At 41.6% G+C, this 20915-nt stretch overlaps 1 protein-coding gene across 3 annotated transcripts in view; it reads left to right on the forward strand.

Moving 5' to 3' along the window:
* Positions 1–20915, forward strand: part of sh2b3 (SH2B adaptor protein 3) — a 62199-nt gene that overhangs the window by 38899 nt on the left and 2385 nt on the right. For 2 of the 3 annotated variants that reach the window (XM_087812461.1, XM_087812470.1), the window contains exons 3-6: positions 14480–14581; positions 17495–17583; positions 19437–19782; positions 19860–20037. In XM_087812461.1, the coding sequence (XP_087668587.1) occupies positions 14480–14581; positions 17495–17583; positions 19437–19782; positions 19860–20037 (715 nt within the window). The remainder of the gene's footprint in view (positions 1–14479; positions 14582–17494; positions 17584–19436; positions 19783–19859; positions 20038–20915) is intronic. The other variant, XM_087812480.1, reaches the window with a different exon arrangement.

Consider the following 20915-nt stretch of genomic DNA (forward strand, 5'->3'; position numbering starts at 1 on the left):
TATACAACATGTCCTTCATTAATTATGTCAAATACTTTCAACTTTCTTTCTGTTAAAAAAATGCAGTTTTCATGTATTTCTTGGGTCATTATCAGACTCGTACAAACGAACTTAACGTCAGAACCTTCAGTGCATTAATATTTAATGTACTATAAAATATAAATAGTTGCTGCTTTTTTTTTTGCTGTAGGAATTTTGTTTCCATTCATTCATTCATTTTCTACCGCTTTATCCCTTGTGGGGGTCGCGGGGAGACTGGAGTCTATCCCAGTATCATAGGGCGAGAGGCAGGGGACACCCTAGACAGGAGGCCAGTCTGTCTCAGGACACACAAAGACAGACAACCATTCACACACACACACTCATACCTACGGACAATTTCCCAAAGTTCTTGATCAACCTCTGTATGTTTTTGGATTGTGGGAGGAAACCGGAGTGTCCGGAGTAAACCCACACGACACGGGAAGAATATACTAACTACACACAGAAAGGTCAATAGTACACAAAGCTCTATTCAACTTGTATAACGAATATTTATTGCAGTAATTCTGTCGTTCCATCTGTTTAACGCTCAAAAGGGAGAAAATCCTCCCAAACAATTGACTTTTCTTAACATTCGATTGTTGTTTTTTATTATTAATGTCTTTTAAAAACTTACAAAAACACAAACTAAATCTGGTCTTAAACGTGTTGACGAACAAACATTAGCATGAACTGCTTTAACACTTTCAACCTCTTTAAACATTAACTTGATATATGATCCTGGTTCACCATCATCCCATCATTGGTGTTCCTCAGGGCTCCGTCCTGGGCACTACTATTTTTAAATCTATGTAATATTGATATTCACGTAAAAAAAAAAAAAAAAAGATTATAAAAATGCAGTCCAGCACGTGATTTGATTTGTTCCATTTTGTTGACTGTTGTGGTCACCATTGTTTACGCATCAACAATAGTTAATTAAACTTGATACTTTTAATCACCTGTGTAAGTGACGCCGAAATCATCAAAGGTTTGTTTTTATACTCGAGGCTGAGATTCACAAAAGAAAAATGATTCTTGTATTTTGGCGTCGCTCGAGAGTTGAAACGATAAAATGTTTTTCGATAATAATGGACGAGAAGTTCGGAAACGAGAGTTGAAGCTTCGGCGGTTGAGAAGTTAAAAGCTTCGATACCTTCTGATGTTAGAATGAACTAAACCGACCTCGAGTTTAACAGAAACGATTTCTCTAAATCTGTTACTTCTGTCTCGAAGGAAGTTCACTTTCACCGTGACTCCGACTTTTCAGCCGCAGCCTCACGATTTTTTTGCGTAAGTGATGTTTGCATCGAGTACTTCGGTTACGTAAGCGTTCTTAGAACCCGGGCTGAGGTTTGCAGGCGAAACGACACATTTCTTCGCTCGTCTGCTGAAAACCTCTGGCGGGGATCGCAGGATTCTGAGAAGCGGAGGTCGACGCGATGGACTGACGCGTTCAGTCACGAGTGATTTCGTGGAAGTGTGCGAGTGCAGCCTTCGCCACATCCTCCGTCACGCCACCGCTTCAGCTGGTCTACAGTGGTATCGCCTCACTCTCACTTCTGTGCTGGTAGCATCAACACGGAGGTTAAACGTATTTACACACAGAAACAAGTTCAATTCTTCTTTTGAAATTTGAAATTTGAAATTTGATTTCAAATAAATTAACTTTAATGTTAATGCAACTTGTTTTTTAAATGTTTTTCTTGACTTATTCCTTACAGTAATTCAGAAAGTTCTCAAACTCTTCTTGTTTATTTAACTTTTTTCTTGATTTTTTTTTTTTTAAACCTTTGTTTTGTTTTTATTTTGATAAAGTGTTTTACTTTAATCTAAATTTAATTTAAATCTTGAAGACACTTTTATTTGAGCTTTTCCTTGATTCTCTGAGACTCCCGTGTCTGTCTCAGTATTATCTTGATCTTTTAAATATATATTTTATTGAGTATTGTTTTGATTGTTTAAGCGCTTTGTGACCCTGGTCTGGAAAAGCTCTATATAAATATAAATTACTTACTTACTTTATCAGCTTAATAATACCCACCAAGTCATCTTTTGTGGCCCATAAGTGCTTTAAAAGACGAGATAAAATATTATTTTGTTTGACAAAGTCGTTAAAAGCTTTTAAAGCTGCTGGACTCACTGTATCCTCTTGTCCTCAGTCATCATTGTATCCTCTCGTCCTCAGCTATCGCTGGGATCGCGCCATTTAGCGGTCAGAAGTTTAATTGCAAGAAAATGTACAATTGTACTAAACATTTGCACATTAACTATTATTTAAATAAATTATTTTATAAACACTTTATTGAAATAATAACCATAACAGTTAAAAATTAAAATGTGATTAAAAACCAAAAAAAATCTCAAAAGTTTTGCTAGTTTAGTTGTTTTCACAGTCTTTCACAGAGTTGTCTCTGGCATAATATCTCACCCTTGCTTTTAGTAGTCCTGCACAAAACCCACCTGTCGAATCCAGTTTGTTCAGTTTCTGACAGTCCCAGGGTTTCTAGTAGTCCCAGGGTTGACGGGTGGAGGATAGGAACCTTTTAAAGGGGGGAATGTGAGGGATTATGACCTTGAGTTTGATAGTTTGGTTACTGTTGAGTTGGAGGAGAGATGAAGGTGAAGAGAGTGACTTGAGGAGGAGATGAAGAGCCGGAATCTGACACGTCTGAAGGATAAAGAAAGGGGCCCAGGACGGAGCCCTGAGGCACACCAGTAGATGGGATGACGGCGAACCAGGATCGTGTATCAAGTTAATGTCGTCTTCTCGTACGAGAATACCGAAGTGTTGTCGTGTCATCTTTGGCTCATTTTGTGAGGGCGAGGGGAAAAATAAGTTGTGTGGGTTAAAGAAAAGACATTTGATGAAAATCTTCTGGTTTTGTGTTTATCGTGAAGATCATTTCCATGCGACGACTGAACACGACGACGGTGCAGAGAGTCTGATGAGCAGCGAGGAGAAGAGAAGTCGGGGTTTAGGGTTTCCTTGGCAGGTCGCAGAGAAAGCAATCATGGACGGTTGATGAGTGGTTGGAAATCTGTGGTAGAAGTCTTTTGAAATGGAACCAGTGACTCACCGAAAAGACAGAAAGAGCTGCAGGACGTCGTGAGAAGGATGTTTGACGGGAAGAGCAAGAACTCAAGACTTTAGACCACATTTGTCCGTCTTAGGACGCGTTTGGAAGATGATTCTGCAGGTTTTATGACCTTCACCGACGTGACTCCGAGTGTATTTCGGCGAGTCGGTGAGCGAGCAGAGCGGCAGGTGTTGCGAGTACGACTCCAGTGATGGAAAACAAAAGCAGCTGCTCGACGTCGACGCGTCGGCCAACGCCGGAGCGTTTGTGATAAACACATGAGGTCATCGTTTACTTTCTCCCGTCGAAACGGCTTCAGATCGCAGGTGCGAGGAATGATCACGTACAAGAGGTTTGAGAAGATCACACTCCGTCATGACGACGCTTGGAACGTTAGCATGAACTGGAGCAGTTTGTGGAACAAATACTTGCAAGTTGTAAGAATGGATCAAGTTAGGATTGAGCGAGAAGATGATTTCGCATCCATTTTATTTTTATATCTTAACAGAATAATGTACATGTGTAAGATCTAGTCAATCGAATATTTAAAATGAGGGCTGCACGATACATGGAAAAAATATCGATATCGTGATATTGGCTCGTTCGAGATGCATATCGAGAACATGTCATTTTTCATTGATCAATAAATAATTTCTTAAATGTGTACTTTAATCAAACAGTGGCACTTTCTGTAAAGTTGTTAATTTGTACTTCTATGTCTCGTTGTCGTTTACGTCTCCGTCTGTCTGTGAACTGTGCAGCTTGTTAGGCTCGGTTGCTATGGCGACACGTCTTGCCGGCTCAGTATATACAGTGAAGTAATACTAACTTGTGATCTAGTCAAACACTAGTGATCCAGTGAAGTAATACTAACTTGTGATCTAGTCAAACACTAGTGATCCAGTGAAGTAATACTAACTTATGATCTAGTCAAACACTAGTGATCCAGTGAAGTAATACTAACTTATGATCTAGTCAAACACTAGTGATCCAGTGAAGTAATACTAACTTGTGATCTAGTCAAACACTAGTGATCCAGTGAAGTAATACTAACTTATGATCTAGTCAAACACTAGTGATCCAGTGAAGTAATACTAACTTCTGATCTAGTCAAACACTAGTGATCCAGTGAAGTAATACTAACTTATGATCTAGTCAAACACTAGTGATCCAGTGAAGTAATACTAACTTCTGATCTAGTCAAACACTAGTGATCCAGTGAAGTAATACTAACTTATGATCTAGTCAAACACTAGTGATCCAGTCACTCGTCTCTTTCAACCTCCTTTGTTAAAGCAATATATTGTTTTCATCTCGTCTCAGTTGTTTTCTTAGAAGATCGTGAACTTCCAAACAAACCTGTCCGTCTTCACCGTATGCTAACGAGCTAAGTTGTTAGCGTCATTTATAAAGTGTTATGTGTGCGTCTTCACCGTATGCTAACGAGCTAAGTTGTTAGCGTCATTTATAAAGTGTTATGTGTGCGTCTTCACCGTATGCTAACGAGCTAAGTTGTTAGCGTCATTTATAAAGTGTTATGTGTGCGTCTTCACCGTATGCTAACGAGCTAAGTTGTTAGCGTCATTTATAAAGTGTTATGTGTGCGTCTTCACCGTATGCTAACGAGCTAAGTTGTTAGCGTCATTTATAAAGTGTTATGTGTGCGTCTTCACCGTATGCTAACGAGCTAAGTTGTTAGTGTCATTTATAAAGTGTTATGTGTGCGTCTTCACCGTATGCTAACGAGCTAAGTTGTTAGCGTCATTTATAAAGTGTTATGTGTGCGTGTACAAGGATTTATTATTGATTTGGTGATATCACGACGCGCCGGCGGCTCCTCTCTGATGTCGCTCAGTTTCGTGGGAAACCGATGCAAGTCCCGCGAGTCTGAGCGTTAGAAGTGATATTTTTCTACCATCATGTCGACACCGAAGCGTTGAAACTAAAGGAAAATATCATCGTTTTCCTTCTTTAAACCCCCGGACCTTCACTAAAGTACTTGATTCTGCGCGTGTCGGCATTTTTAGTTGAAAGAAAAAATGATCGCGTTAATATTGAATATCGCACATATTTCCAATATCGTGCAGCACTAGTTCAAATAGTTTTATTGACGGAAGTACATTATAGCTTTTAAAAACACGACGTTGTCTTTGCTTTTCTACATGATCTTTGATCTACAATTAATCTATAAATATAACCAGCTGCACGGCATCATAAATGTCACCTTGAGGCAGATAATAATAATAATCTTTAATAATACACACACACACACATCCTGTACTACTTGGTCATCCCAATATTATTTATGTATAACTTATTTTGTAAAAGTTCAATACTTTTTTTAAAAAACGAAAACTATGAATGTTTTATGAATGTATTCTAATCCTTATTTATTAATAGATTAGATTTGATTCATTAGTTTCTCGCCGTCACCGAGTCATGATGCGAACGACATTCCAGACGATCTTACGTTTAATAAAGTTTGACTCAACGTTGTCTCAACGGCAGGAAAAGACAGATGTGGGGTTTGTTTGTTTTTTTAACGTGGATTAAGGTCAAGGTCTCCCCGCTGCTGCAAAGCACTCTGGGTGATGTTGTTAAGTCTTAAAATGGTCGGATGAACACACACGTTCACACAAACTCTCAGGAGACTGATCTGGTTAAGGATGTTTAGTCCAACGCACACACGCACACACACTCGCACACACACGCGCACACACACACACACACACACACACGCACACACATGCACACACACACACACACGCTGGACAGCGTTGTCCGTGAAGACCCCCGTAGGAATAGTGGAATGTCGAGTGTCAGTCCGTCGCCGTGGAAACGGCCTTGAGAAAGGAATCCTGGGAATACGGTTTGGACCTTCACATCCTGTGTGTCCACCAGGGTGTGGGGGAGTCGATGAAGCAACTCTTGTTGACGTCTGATCGTCGCGTCGCTCTCGGGTCAGACTCTCGTGTCCAAATGTGTCGAAATGACCCCAAAAATCACATGTTTTTAAACCTTTTCTTAACTAGTTTACCATCTTGAACGACTTGCAAGGGTGATCGTTGTGTCTTCTACTATAAAGTAATTTATATTTGTAGAGAGCTTTTTCCAGACCAGGGTCACAAAGCGCATAAACAATCAAAACAATACTCAATAAAATAAATACTTAAAAGATCAAGATAATACTGAGAACAACACAGGAGTCTCAGAAAGTCAAGGAAAAGCTCAAATAAAAGTGTCTTGAGATGTTTCTTGAAGGAGTCAGTAGATCATCAAACACAGATGTTTCTTGAAGGAGTCAGTAGATCATCAAACACAGATGTTTCTTGAAGGAGTCAGTAGATCATCAAACACAGATGTTTCTTGAAGGAGTCAGTAGATCATCAAATACATAGATGGTTCCCAAGCTTAGGAGAAACAGCCTGGAAGGATTTCTCTCCTCTGGTCCGGAAGTTCAGGAACCATCAGTAGATTCTGATCCACAGACCTCAGAGCCCGAGCTGGGGTGTAAGTCTGGATCAGATCACTGATGGAAGGTCTGACCATGAATAGATCTGAAAGTAAGAACCAGAATTTTAAAATGATCCTGAAAGAAACTAGTGAAGAGTTTGAAGGAGAAATGTGAGTTCTTCTACTAGAGCGGCTCAGAATTCTGGCTGCAGAGTTTTGTATGAACTGCAGTCGAAGCAAAGTTAATGATGACCTTGTTTTTTATCTGAAGTCTGTATTTATTTGTATTCATTTGAAACTGAAACCTTGAGTCATTCTCAAATCAACATTGCGGATCACGCTTTGACGCCACAGTCATCACCGGGTCGAAGTCTGACTCGGCTTTTGATTTGGAGTCCTGTGATGACTGTGGCGTCAAATCGTGATCTCCGTGTTTATCGACCGCCATGTTGTATCTTTGGGAGCAGGAGGCTTGAACCAGATGATGTTTGATGAGTCGTGGTGGAACTGGAACCTTCTGCCTGACCAAGACCATGTTGTACACTTGTACGCCGATGACTCACAGCGTTACTTTGCTGCGTCTAATGATGACTGGCGAGGATTCTCCTTCCCTCGGTCATAGACATCGAGACCAGATCAACATGTTTCAATGATTTAAAAGGTAATGATTTTCAAATAAAGAAAACGTGGAGGCACAAACTGTTGCGCTACAGTATGGGAAGGGGGGGTTGAAACATCGATACAGATTGAATGTGTTTATATCTAGTTGTACATTCTTAAAGGGTAACTCGTGAATGACTCACATTTAGTGAATGTTCTTCAAGACGCAGTAACTTCTCATCATGACCATGTTTTAAACTCATTACTTTATAAAGTTGCACTGAAATCTGGACGAACGAGAGGTTACGAGAGTCCTGGACCAGCTGAGAAGCCCGGTCTGTGAATGTTCTCGCGAGGATTCTTGTTCTCTCGGTCGTAGACACTGGAACCAGATCAGCTCCGGCTTCATTGAGCGACAATAAAACAGGTTTTAATGATTTTTAAAGGGAATAATTTTCACATAAAGACAATGTGGAGGCGCAAACTGTTGCGCTACATTATGGGAAGGGGGGTTTTTGCAACATGTCTGGGCAGCATCGATACAGATTGAATGTGTTTATATCTAGATGTACATTCTTAAAGGGTAACTCGTGAATGACTCGCATGTAGTGAATGTTCTTCAAGACGCAGTAAATTCTGCATCATGACCATGTTTTACACTTCATTACTTTATAAAGTTGCTCTGAAATCTGGACGAACGAGAGGTTACGAGAGTCCTGGACCAGCCGAGAAGTCCAGTCCGGGTCATGTTTGTCCAAGAGGTTCACAAGCGAGTCAACCTGAGTTTCTAGGACGCTCCGTACAGTACATGGTAACAGATACTATCGGTAGAACCCACTTCACTCCGGTTCCGTACAAGCCTGGACGGCGCCGAAAAGGTGACGTGGACGTGACCTCCGGCCACCGGTCGGGCGCAGAGAGACGTCACCGAACAGATCCGGCAGTAGTTCGGGCCGAGCAACCGGTGTTGAGACGTGTTTGTGTCGCGTACAAAATGATGTCGTGACGGTTTGTGTTTGACGGTTCAGAGTCGAGCGGAGAAGGTGTTGCAGGCGTGCGGTGGAAGTAATTCGGTGTATTTTCGTCCGATCCTCAGTGCGTTTGACCTTTTGAAAGATTCTCTGTTCGACCCACGGGATGCTTTTGTAGGATCCGTGCGGTTCGAAAACACATGTCTTACGAACCTTTTGTGTTCGAGGAGACTTCCCTCCGAGGCCTCGCTCTCCAAGTGAGACGCGAACATTTTTCAAACGCTCGTGAAAATCCTTCCCGTCCGACGCCGTTTTGTCGCCACTTCTACGCTCGTCTCTCTTCGGCGTCTGGATCCGTGGGATCCGTCCTCGCTCTCGTTCCAGCGTGTTACAACAAAAAAGGTTTCTATTTGGGATTTTAACATTTTTGGCCCTTTTTCCACCATCTTAGCCCTTCTTTACTCGACTAAAAGGGAGACACAAATATTTAATTTCACTCATTCTCTTCTCACCCTCATGTCGACTAAGGGTTGGGATTGTTTTATTATTACTAAAGTGTTCTTTTTAGAGTGATAGACAAAACATTTTTGTTCATTTTAATGTAGCGACTGGAGCTCAGTTGTCTTCATCTTTGTCCAAAAATACACTTAAAAACATCGAAGTACCTCCAAACTGCTCTTCTGTGTCTCAAATCGCATACTTCTCTTAGTATACTAGAAGTTAGTATGCATCAGGATAGTGTACATACTAACTAGTAACTAATCCTTCACAGATAGTATGTATCAAATCAAACTCTGCTGCTACACACTAACAGGAAATGACGCAACAGCTTCTTCTTCTACTACTATTTAAGGATGATTTCAACCAGCTGTAGGAACACTATCGCCACCTGCTGGTGGCACGTTTTGCAAGTTTGGAAAAATAAAGAAAGAAAAAATATGGGAATCAAAATATTCGCGAGATATTTACGCTGGTATCAGCGCCGAAGACGTGTCGTCCTTCTACTGCTGCTGAAAATACACCTGTAAGTATATGAATATATATACTGTATATGACGTAACTTCAGTTTATAACGTCACTAAGATGGAGTCGTTTAGTGTAGAAAGTGTCCTTCGATCCATACTCAGTTTTGTGTGTGTTTTAGTGACAATCTAGTGTGTATGGAGCACTACATTTACATACTAAGAATTGAGACACACTTACGCACTAGAAATACTAACTTTGAGTACACAAGTGTGTGATTTGAGACGCAGCACTCGTCTGTAACATCCGTCTTGTGTTGAAACCTCGACGTCAGGAATTGTAGCGAAACAATTTAAACAAGTCTTTCTTCAAGCTTGATGTCACAAGAAGTTTAGAAGGTCCGGTTTAACTCCACGGACATGGAACCGACGTGTTCCTCGAGCTAATAAACGGGGAAACGTTGAATCCACGGCCCTCGAACATCTGCTGATGGATCTGCTTCACACACACACACATGGTTCCTCGAAGATGAAACTCAATAAATTCCTCCGTGAGTCACTGAAGCTCCTCACGCTCTCATTAGTGGAAACACCTGTAGATGTTACCGGACGATCACGACCAGTTCCTGGAATCAACGATTACAGATGAAACTCATTCAGACTTTTTTTTCTTCCACTTCTGGTTTTGATGGAGATGAAGTCCATTAAAAAAAGTGACGAGGAGTCGTCTTTATTGACTCGGTCCTCGTCCACCACATCCTTCCTCTATTCCACTGTCGTGTCCTCACCCTCTTCCTCTTCTCTTTTCCCTCACCCTCTTCCTCTTCTCTTATCGCCGCCATCGCTGCCGTTTTCTCTCTGGTCGCTGCACTTCCTGAGATCTTCTCACCTCCAGACACTCCCTGTGAGATCGCACGGTTCAAGTGAAAGGAACAAATATTTCAAGTCGGCAACAAATTATTTTATTAAATTAATTTAAGATCATCTTTCATTTCATCTCAGTGTTTATTCTGTGTTTTTTCCTCTTCTCCTGGATCACAACCTTCAAGAGAAGTTGAGTCCGAGTCAGTAGATCATCAAACACAGATGTTTCTTGAAGGAGTCAGTAGATCATCAAACACAGATGTTTCTTGAAGGAGTCAGTAGATCATCAAACACAGATGTTTCTTGAAGGAGTCAGTAGATCATCAAACACAGATGTTTCTTGAAGGAGTCAGTAGATCATCAAACACAGATGTTTCTTGAAGGTGTCAGTAGATCATCAAACAAAGATGTTTCTTGAAGGAGTCAGTAGATCATCAAACACAGATGTTTCTTGAAGGAGTCAGTAGATCATCAAACACAGATGTTTCTTGAAGGTGTCAGTAGATCATCAAACAAAGATGTTTCTTGAAGGAGTCAGTAGATCATCAAACACAGATGTTTCTTGAAGGTGTCAGTAGATCATCAAACACAGATGTTTCTTGAAGGAGTCAGTAGATCATCAAACACAGATGTTTCTTGAAGGAGTCAGTAGATCATCAAACACAGATGTTTCTTGAAGGAGTCAGTAGATCATCAAACAAAGATGTTTCTTGAAGGAGTCAGTAGATCATCAAACACAGATGTTTCTTGAAGGAGTCAGTAGATCATCAAACACAGATGTTTCTTGAAGGAGTCAGTAGATCATCAAACACAGATGTTTCTTGAAGGAGTCAGTAGATCATCAAACACAGATGTTTCTTGAAGGAGTCAGTAGATCATCAAACACAGATGTTTCTTGAAGGAGTCAGTAGATCATCAAACACAGATGTTTCTTGAAGGAGTCAGTAGATCATCAAACAAAGATGTTTCTTGAAGGAGTCAGTAGATCATCAAACACAGATGTTTCTTGAAGGAGTCAGTAGATCATCAAACACACATGTTTCTTGAAGGAGTCAGTAGATCATCAAACACACATGTTTCTTGAAGGAGTCAGTAGATCATCAAACAAAGATGTTTCTTGAAGGAGTCAGTAGATCATCAAACACAGATGTTTCTTGAAGGAGTCAGTAGATCATCAAACACAGATGTTTCTTGAAGGAGTCAGTAGATCATCAAACACAGAGATGTTTCTTGAAGGAGTCAGTAGATCATCAAACACAGATGTTTCTTGAAGGAGTCAGTAGATCATCAAACACAGATGTTTCTTGAAGGAGTCAGTAGATCATCAAACACAGAGATGTTTCTTGAAGGAGTCAGTAGATCATCAAACACAGATGTTTCTTGAAGGAGTCAGTAGATCATCAAACACAGATATGGTTCCAAAGCTTAGGAGCAACAGTCTGGAAGGATTTCTCTCCTCTGGTCCTGAAGTTCAGGAACCATCACTAGATTCTGATCCACAGACCTCAGAGCCCGAGCTGGGGTGTAAGTCTGGATCAGATCACTGATGGAAGGTCTGACCATGAATAGATCTGAAAGTAAGAACCAGAATTTTAAAATGATCCTGAAAGAAACTAGTGAAGAGTTTGAAGGAGAAATGTGAGTTCTTCTACTAGAGCGGCTCAGAATTCTGGCTGCAGAGTTTTGTATGAACTGCAGTCGAAGCAAAGTTAATGATGACCTTGTTTTTTCATTTGCAAATCCAAGGTCAAGAGAAACGGGTCACTTCGAGATCGAGGAAGTGTTTCTGCACTGTAGCCATTAGCTTCACTTTAGTGGTGCGTTCCAGTGTTTAGGTGATGGTGAGAGGAAGAAGTTCTGCAAGTTTGAAGTTGTTTTTTTTACACTTTCGCACAACAAAACGGTTGCAATCTGACTCTGCCGTCGGCCATTTTGACCCTCTACTACCTTTAGACCCGCCCCCAGCAGATGGACCTCCTTTCAAGTCGTCTTGTGGTGCGAGTCAAACAACCGCTTTGGTAAAAATTGTGAAAAAGGCGTCGCACGTTTGCGTCCAGATGCGCCAGTTTTGACTCCATTTTCGTCATCTCACTTCCTTCTTTTGTGCGACTCGTGGTCGTTGTTGTGTAGAAGATTCAGTTTGACGTCCAGTGAAGTGTGCGACGCTTTCAACACAAGTTCACAGTCGAGGCTTGAACTTATTGTTCGTCAAATCTACTGCATGTGACGGTTTTTTCCACTTCATCAGATTTGACACACACACACACACACCCCCCCACACACACACACACACACACACACACACACACACACACACACACACACACACACACACATACCCCCACACACACACACACACAGCTGTCATAATTGTGTTACCGAAGCATATCTCCTCAGAATTGTTCGCACCAGTGAACCAGACACGAATCACTTCCTCGTTCCTGAGTCTCTGAGTCTTGACTCCAGTGACGTCCAGAGACTGAGACTCACTGATGATGATGAAGATGATGAAGATGAAGATGAAGATGATGATGATGATGAGATGCATCAACGTAACTGTGACCTGAACACTCATCGTTCACAAGAGCTCAGGAATCTTTGCTCTTTTTCTCCCTCTTCTCCTCCCTCTACTCCCTATTTTTCTACCTCTTCTCCTCCTTCTTCCCATCCCTTTTTTCCTACCTCATCTCTCTCTTTTTCTCCCTCTTTTACTCCCTCTTTCCCTCCCTTTTTCCTCCCTCTTTCCCTCCCTCTTTTTCTCCCTCTTTTCCTCCATTTTTTCTCCCGCTTTTCCTCTTCTCCCTTTTTTTCTCCTGCTTTTCCTCCCTCTTCTCCTTCCTTTTTTTTCTCTTCTCCTCCCTCTTCTACCTCCTTTCCTCCCTCTTCTCCTTCCTTTTCTGCCTCTTCTCCTCCTTCTTCCCCCACCCCTTCTACTTATTTTCCTCCCTTTTCTCCCTCTTCTCCTCCCTTTTTTTCTCCCTCTATTCCTCCCTCTTCTCCTTCCTCTTCTCCTCCACGTCTCCCTCTTCTCCTCCATCTCCTCCCTCTTCTCCTCCCTGTTGTTCCTCACATCAGGCTCTGATCATCTTCTCATCTTGTTCTTATTTTCCACGTCTTATCAAGAACAAGTTGTTGATGTTTCTGTGACTCACTGGTGGAGAAACTTGTGAGTCACAGTCTGTAGTTGAAGCGACTCTGTCTGTTCGTCTGTAGATTCACTTTCACACCAGTTATAAGTCCCGTCAGTACCTGGAGCACAGAGGAGGTGCAGACCTCCCCCGAGGAGCTCGCATGACTTCATCAAACAAGTGAAAGTACACAATAAAAGTTAAATCACTTCTGAGATGATGAATGTTTTTACTTCAGGAACAAGTTTATTCATTATTTCAATCGTATTTATTATTGTATTTTTCAATTTTTGAAACTTAAAAGTGAAGCTTCATGAAGTCACAGTAGATGTGTTTGGTTTCATCCTCGTTATTGGGGTCACGCTGACCCAGAGATGAGGGTTAATGATGGAAGAGCGTCGTTGATACCATCTTGAGAAGACGTCGTGTCAAGATTGGTCTTCGTCTTAGTCTTCGTCTTCTTCGTCTTCGTCTTCATCTTCATCTTCTTCTCATCTTCATCTCGTCTTCATCTTCATCTTCTTCTCATCTTCATCTTCGTCTTCTTCACTGTTGCAAAGTAAATGAAAAACACCTTCAGAAGACTTCACAAAAGAACATTTCCCTGGATTTGTTGATCACCATCTGGGTCCACCAATCTTTTGAAGGATGTGTTACTGGTTTGATGAAGCAAACTGATCTGAGGTTGAAGCACAATCTAGAGCAGGGAGTGACAACTAGTGAACACATTGATATAACAATATTTCAAATGCTAAAAAAGTTTTAAAAAAGATTGTAGATTGTTAAAAAAAATATCTTAACACAATGTTTGTGTGTGTGTGTGTGTGTGTATGTATGTGTGTGTGTGTGTATGTCAGGCTTCACAGCTGAGTTCTGACCCAAACCTCCCCAGGGCTGGAACACATGGATAACCGGGTCATCCATCCGTGTGTGTGTGTGTGTGTACATGTGTGTGTGTGTGTGTGTGTGTACATGTGTGTGTGTACATGTGTGTGTGTGTGTGTGTGTGTGTGTGTGTGTGTGTGTGTACATGTGTGTGTGTGTTCACACCAGCAGCTTAGTTCGTTCTGATCTCCGTCTCCGAGGTCGTCGAGTGACACTTAAACTCACACCTGACACACACACACGCACTCACACACACACACACTTCTTTCCGGTCTGGAGTGTGTGTGTCTCACAGATTTTGTCGACTTGTCTGTCGTTCGTGAAGAACTTAAGGCACAACAGGATGTTGGTTGATTCAGCAGGTCAGAGGTCACTGTTACATTTGACCTTTGCTGCTTTGCTGCTCCTTCCATCCGTTCATCCTTTCATCCATGCATCCTTCATCCATCCATCCAACCACCCGTTCATCCATCCATGCATCCATCAGTTCAATCATGTGACTCCATGTGTTCCAGGCGTCCAGTCCTAAGATGAAGACTCTCTGCGCCGACATCCAGGAAGTTCGTCGCTGCAACAGACTAGAGATGCCGGACAACTTGAACACGTTCGTTTTAAAGGTACGTTATGAGAACTATGATGTCATGACAGTCCTGCCAACTATGATGTCATGACAGTCCTGTCAACTATGATGTCATGATAGTCCCGACAACTATGATGTCATGACAGTCCTGCCAACTATGATGTCATGATAGTCCTGACAACTATGATGTCATGATAGTCCCGACAACTATGATGTCATGACAGTCCCGACAACTATGATGTCATGATAGTCCCGACAACTATGATGTCATGATAGTCCCGACAACTATGATGTCATGACAGTCCCGACAACTATGATGTCATGACAGTCCCGACAACTATGATGTCATGACAGTCCCGACAACTATGATGTCATGATAGTCCCGACAACTATGATGTCATGACAGTCCCGACAACTATGATGTCATGATAGTCCCGACAACTATGATGTCATGACAGTCCCGACAACTATGATGTCATGATAGTCCCGACAACTATGATGTCATGATAGTCCCGACAACTATGATGTCATGACAGTCCCGACAACTATGATGTCATGATAGTCCCGACAACTATGATGTCATGATAGTCCCGACAACTATGATGTCATGATAGTCCCGACAACTATGATGTCATGACAGTCCCGACAACTATGATGTCATGACAGTCCCGACAACTATGATGTCATGACAGTCCCGACAACTATGATGTCATGACAGTCCCGACAACTATGATGTCATGACAGTCCCGACAACTATGATGTCATGACAGTCCCGACAACTATGATGTCATGACAGTCCCGACAACTATGATGTCATGACAGTCGCGACAACTATGATGTCATGACAGTCCCGACAACTATGATGTCATGACAGTCCCGACAACTATGATGTCATGACAGTCCCGACAACTATGATGTCATGACAGTCCCGACAACTATGATGTCATGACAGTCCCGACAACTATGATGTCATGACAGTCCCGACAACTGTGATGTCATGACAGTCCCGACAACTGTGATGTCATGACAGTCCCGACAACTGTGATGTCATGACAGTCCCGACAACTGTGATGTCATGACAGTCCCGACAACTATGATGTCATGACAGTCCCGACAACTATGATGTCATGACAGTCCCGACAACTATGATGTCATGACAGTCCCGACAACTATGATGTCATGACAGTCCCGACAACTGTGATGTCATGACAGTCCCGACAACTGTGATGTCATGACAGTCCCGACAACTATGATGTCATGACAGTCCCGACAACTGTGATGTCATGACAGTCCCGACAACTGTGATGTCATGACAGTCCCGACAACTATGATGTCATGACAGTCCCGACAACTGTGATGTCATGACAGTCCCGACAACTGTGATGTCATGACAGTCCCGACAACTGTGATGTCATGACAGTCCCGACAACTATGATGTCATGACAGTCCCGACAACTATGATGTCATGACAGTCCCGACAACTATGATGTCATGACAGTCCCGACAACTATGATGTCATGACAGTCCCGACAACTATGATGTCATGATAGTCCCGACAACTATGATGTCATGAGAGTCCCGACAACTATGATGTCATGATAGTCCCGACAACTATGATGTCATGATAGTCCCGACAACTATGATGTCATGACAGTCCCGACAACTATGATGTCATGATAGTCCCGACAACTATGATGTCATGATAGTCCCGACAACTATGATGTCATGACAGTCCCGACAACTATGATGTCATGATAGTCCCGACAACTATGATGTCATGATAGTCCCGACAACTATGATGTCATGATAGTCCCGACAACTATGATGTCATGATAGTCCCGACAACTATGATGTCATGACAGTCCCGACAACTATGATGTCATGATAGTCCCGACAACTATGATGTCATGATAGTCCCGACAACTATGATGTCATGATAGTCCCGACAACTATGATGTCATGATAGTCCCGACAACTATGATGTCATGACAGTCCCGACAACTATGATGTCACGATAGTCCCGACAACTGTGATGTCACGACAGTCCTGACAACTGTGATGTCATGACAGTCCCGACAACTGTGATGTCATGACAGTCCCGACAACTGTGATGTCATGACAGTCCCGACAACTGTGATGTCATGACAGTCCCGACAACCGTGATGTCATGACAGTCCCGACAACCGTGATGTCATGACAGTCCCGACAACCGTGATGTCATGATAGTCCCGACAACTATGATGTCATGATAGTCCCGACAACTATGATGTCATGATAGTCCCGACAACTATGATGTCATGATAGTCCCGACAACTATGATGTCATGACAGTCCCGACAACTATGATGTCACGATAGTCCCGACAACTGTGATGTCACGACAGTCCTGACAACTATGATGTCATGACAGTCCCGACAACTGTGATGTCATGACAGTCCCGACAACTATGATGTCATGACAGTCCCGACAACTGTGATGTCATGACAGTCCCGACAACTGGGATGTCATGACAGTCCCGACAACCGTGATGTCATGACAGTCCCGACAACCGTGATGTCATGACAGTCCCGACAACTGTGATGTCATGACAGTCCCGACAACTGTGATGTCATGACAGTCCCGACAACTGTGATGTCATGACAGTCCCGACAACTATGATGTCATGACAGTCCCGACAACTATGATGTCATGACAGTCCCGACAACTATGATGTCATGACAGGCAGAAGCAGTCGATCATAACAACTTATATTAGGAATAATCAATGAATCATCTTCTTTAATTTAGCTCATGATTTGATGCATTTTTACGGTAAATGGTTTCATGTTTTCAAATACTATTTACTTATTACATTATTTCTGAATTTTTATTTTATAGTTTACCTTTAAACAATAAGTAAAGACTTGTATTGTAAAAAAAAGGTTGGTGGATAAAGTTTGAATGTCCCGGCAGGTTAACCGAGACAGTCTGATCTTCGAGACCGACAACGACCAGCAGGTCAGCTCCTGGACCACCGAGATCAAAGAATGTATCAGCAACAGGTGTGTGTTCACCGTGTGTATTTGTGTGTGTTTGTTGTGTGTCTCAATGTCTCGGAGACGCACAGACCGGAGGTCAAAGGTCAACTCCCTCAGGTCAAGGGTTAAGGGGCACAAGGGGGTCAAAGGACCTCCATTAAACTTCAGTTTATATGATTCAAATGTTCAAATGTTTTATTCACTTAAAATAAGAATTTGTCACATCCTTTCTACCCATAATGCACCTGAGCTTTCTTTTCTCCTCCCGTCTCTATATTTTCATTTTATGCTGAGTTTTTTACTAAATCAACTCCAGGTGTTTCAGCGACTTTAGTTCTTACTTTCTCTCTGCGTGGGTCTTCGGTACTGACCGCTGCAGATGGTCATAATGTTCTGGCTCCGGCGCGAGGACTCGTGCAGACGAAGAGAAGGTCAAGAACTACATTTAGATCTTCTCTGTGGGAAGATGACGAGTCACTGAAACATCTGCACAAATGAAATCAGAAATTCTCCCCCGACTCCCCCGCACTTCCTGTGGCGTGCGAGCGCCAGAAGAGGTCAGAGGTCACACGAAACTGAGTATTCTGCAGGTTCAATTGTTGAGGAAAATCTTCACATTTGAATTTGTGGAACTAGAAATAATTAAGTGACGATAAAGAACACGACGAGTCCAAACATCTGAAGTTCATCTGACGCTAAAATAATGGAAGATAAAAGTGACTTGTTGTTGTTGTTGTTGTTACTGCTGCTCGTTTATCTTCATTAATGTTTATCGATACAAGATCTTCTCTTTAAAACAATTTCCTGAAGGAGACCTCCTGAGGGATCAATAAAGTTTTACCTTACCTTCTCTTACAAACAATAAAAGTGACTTGTTTTTTTCAAGATTAGACTCTTTGCTTCAAAAGTGTTAAAGTGTCATTTAAACTACAAAAGCTAGCGCTGTTAGCGACGAGCTAAGCTATCAAGCGTAGCCTTCAGTTTAACTTTAAATCAACAATAGTGTAAATAAAACAACAACGTAGTCGTTTGTTTTTCTGTTATGAAGGTTCATGAAGGAGTAGAAATACTGTATCTTTTATCCATTTTAAAAATACGCTCCAAAGTATAGAAACATAAATAAATAAAAAAGAATTAATACATGAATAGAGTATAGAAACATAAATAAATAAAAAGTATTAATACATGAATAGAGTAATGTTAAAGTAAATTGATAAATAACTACATATAAAATTGAATACCTTCAAAGGTATTTTAAAATGATAAATACATGTGTATATATACACAGAAATAACAGCATAATTTGACCAACATAAAATATTTATTTATCTTTAAAATGTATTTACAATTTACATTTTTATATTCACAGATTATATGTATGTATTCATTTCTACATTGTATTTATACATTTAGTTATTGTTTATCTTTTATTTATTAAAGTATTTATAGATATTCTTATTTTAAAAAAAAATGTAAATCAAATTATAAAATAAATGATTTATTCATTCTTTTTTATTCACAGATTGTACACATATATATTTTAACATTTTTATATTTATTCACACATTGAGTTATTTATTTATACATTTAGTTATTTATTTTATTTATATATATTTATTTATACATTTATTTAATTTTACATTAACTGATGTATTTATACATTTATTAGAAATTCTCATTTATTCACAAATGTATTTATTTATCTTGTGGTATTTATTGTCCTTCATAGAACTTAAACACGACAAAGACTTGAATGATGTCATCTACTGTCTGTTCTATTACAAAGACACTGTTTCTTTAAGTGAGATTCTAAAAGAGTTTCAAAAACATCACGGTCGTAACTGTCGCGTCACTGACGTGCGGTTCTGGTTCTGCAGGTCGGGCAGCGTGGATCTGGAGCCCCTCCCCTCGCCGGCCGACAGCTCATCTCCAGCCAATCACAGAGGCCCGTCAGAGAGTCAGAGTGAGGATCGAGCTCCAGCGTCTGGAAGATACTCGGGTTCTGAACGACCTTCTCTCTCCTCAGCCTCCGTCGGCCCCGAGCAGAAAACCTACCACTTCCTGTTCTCGTACCCCTGGTTCCACGGGCCCATCTCCCGGGTCAAGGCGGCGCACCTGGTCCAGGGCTCGGGTCCTCAGGGTCACGGGGTCTTCCTGGTCCGTCAGAGCGAGACCCGCAAGGGCGACTACGTGCTGACCTTCAACTACCAGGGCAAGGCCAAGGTGAAGCTCGCGGCGTCGGGTCATGTGACCTCCGTCATGTGACCCCAGTCATGTGACCCTCTCTCTCTCGCCCGCAGCACCTGCGCCTCTCTCTCACGGAGTGGGGTCAGTGCCGTGTGCAGCACCTTCGCTTCCCGTCCGTCATGGACATGCTCAGTCACTTCCGCCTCTCGCCGATCCCGCTGGAGTGCGGCGACGGCGGCGCCGTCACGCTGTCCAGCTTCGTGGTGGCCGGGTCGGGCCCCGCCCCTCAAGGTGAGACCCCACTTCCTCCCGGGGTCACGGGGGGTTACTGGTGACGCTTCATGAAGCCTTGTTTAAAAACAAATGAAGCTTCATTTTACAGTCCAGCAGATGGCGCTGTCTACTTTTAAAGTGATTTCAACCTCAAACCTAAAAAGGCCACCTAGTGGCTGAATATGAGGTGTATCGCAAAGCCTCATGAAACGTATTTTTAAATAAAACAATATACGTTTCATTTTCAGAGTCCACCAGATGGCGCAGTCTTCTCGATAAATGTTAGATTTTAAAACAATTTTAACCTCATTTATAAACCAAGAGTCACCTACTGAGCTCTGAAGCTTCATGAAGCCTCGTTTAAAAACAAATGAAGCTTCATTTTTATTGTCCAGCAGATGGCGCCGTCTACTCTTTACTTTTAAAGTGATTTCAACCTCAAAGTGCCATCTAGTAGCTGAACATGAGGTGTATCGCGAAGCCTGATGAAACTTTTTTTTTTAAACGAGACTTCATGAAGCTTTATTTTTTTAAATGAAGCTTCAACTTCATTTAAAAAAATGAAGCTTCATGAAGCATCGTTTAAAAACAAATGAAGCTTCATTTTTACAGTCCACTAGATGGCGACGTCTTCTCGATAAATGTTAGATTTGAAAACAATTTTTACCTCATTTTTAAACCGAGAGTCACCATCTGAGCTCTGAAGCTTCATGAAGCCTCGTTTAAAAACAAATGAAGCTTAATTTTCAAAACTCAGTTAGTTGCTCAGTCTCTTGGATATTATATATACAGTATATATATATTTTTTTGAACAACTATTGAAACTTTATTTGTAAACGAGATAATGTCGTTGAAAACGAAGCTTCATGAAGCCTCAAGAGTCCACCAGATGGTAC

This window comes from Callionymus lyra, chromosome 1 (genome assembly GCF_982586985.1).
Source record: "Callionymus lyra chromosome 1, fCalLyr1.hap1.1, whole genome shotgun sequence".
Taxonomy (NCBI): domain Eukaryota; kingdom Metazoa; phylum Chordata; class Actinopteri; order Syngnathiformes; family Callionymidae; genus Callionymus; species Callionymus lyra.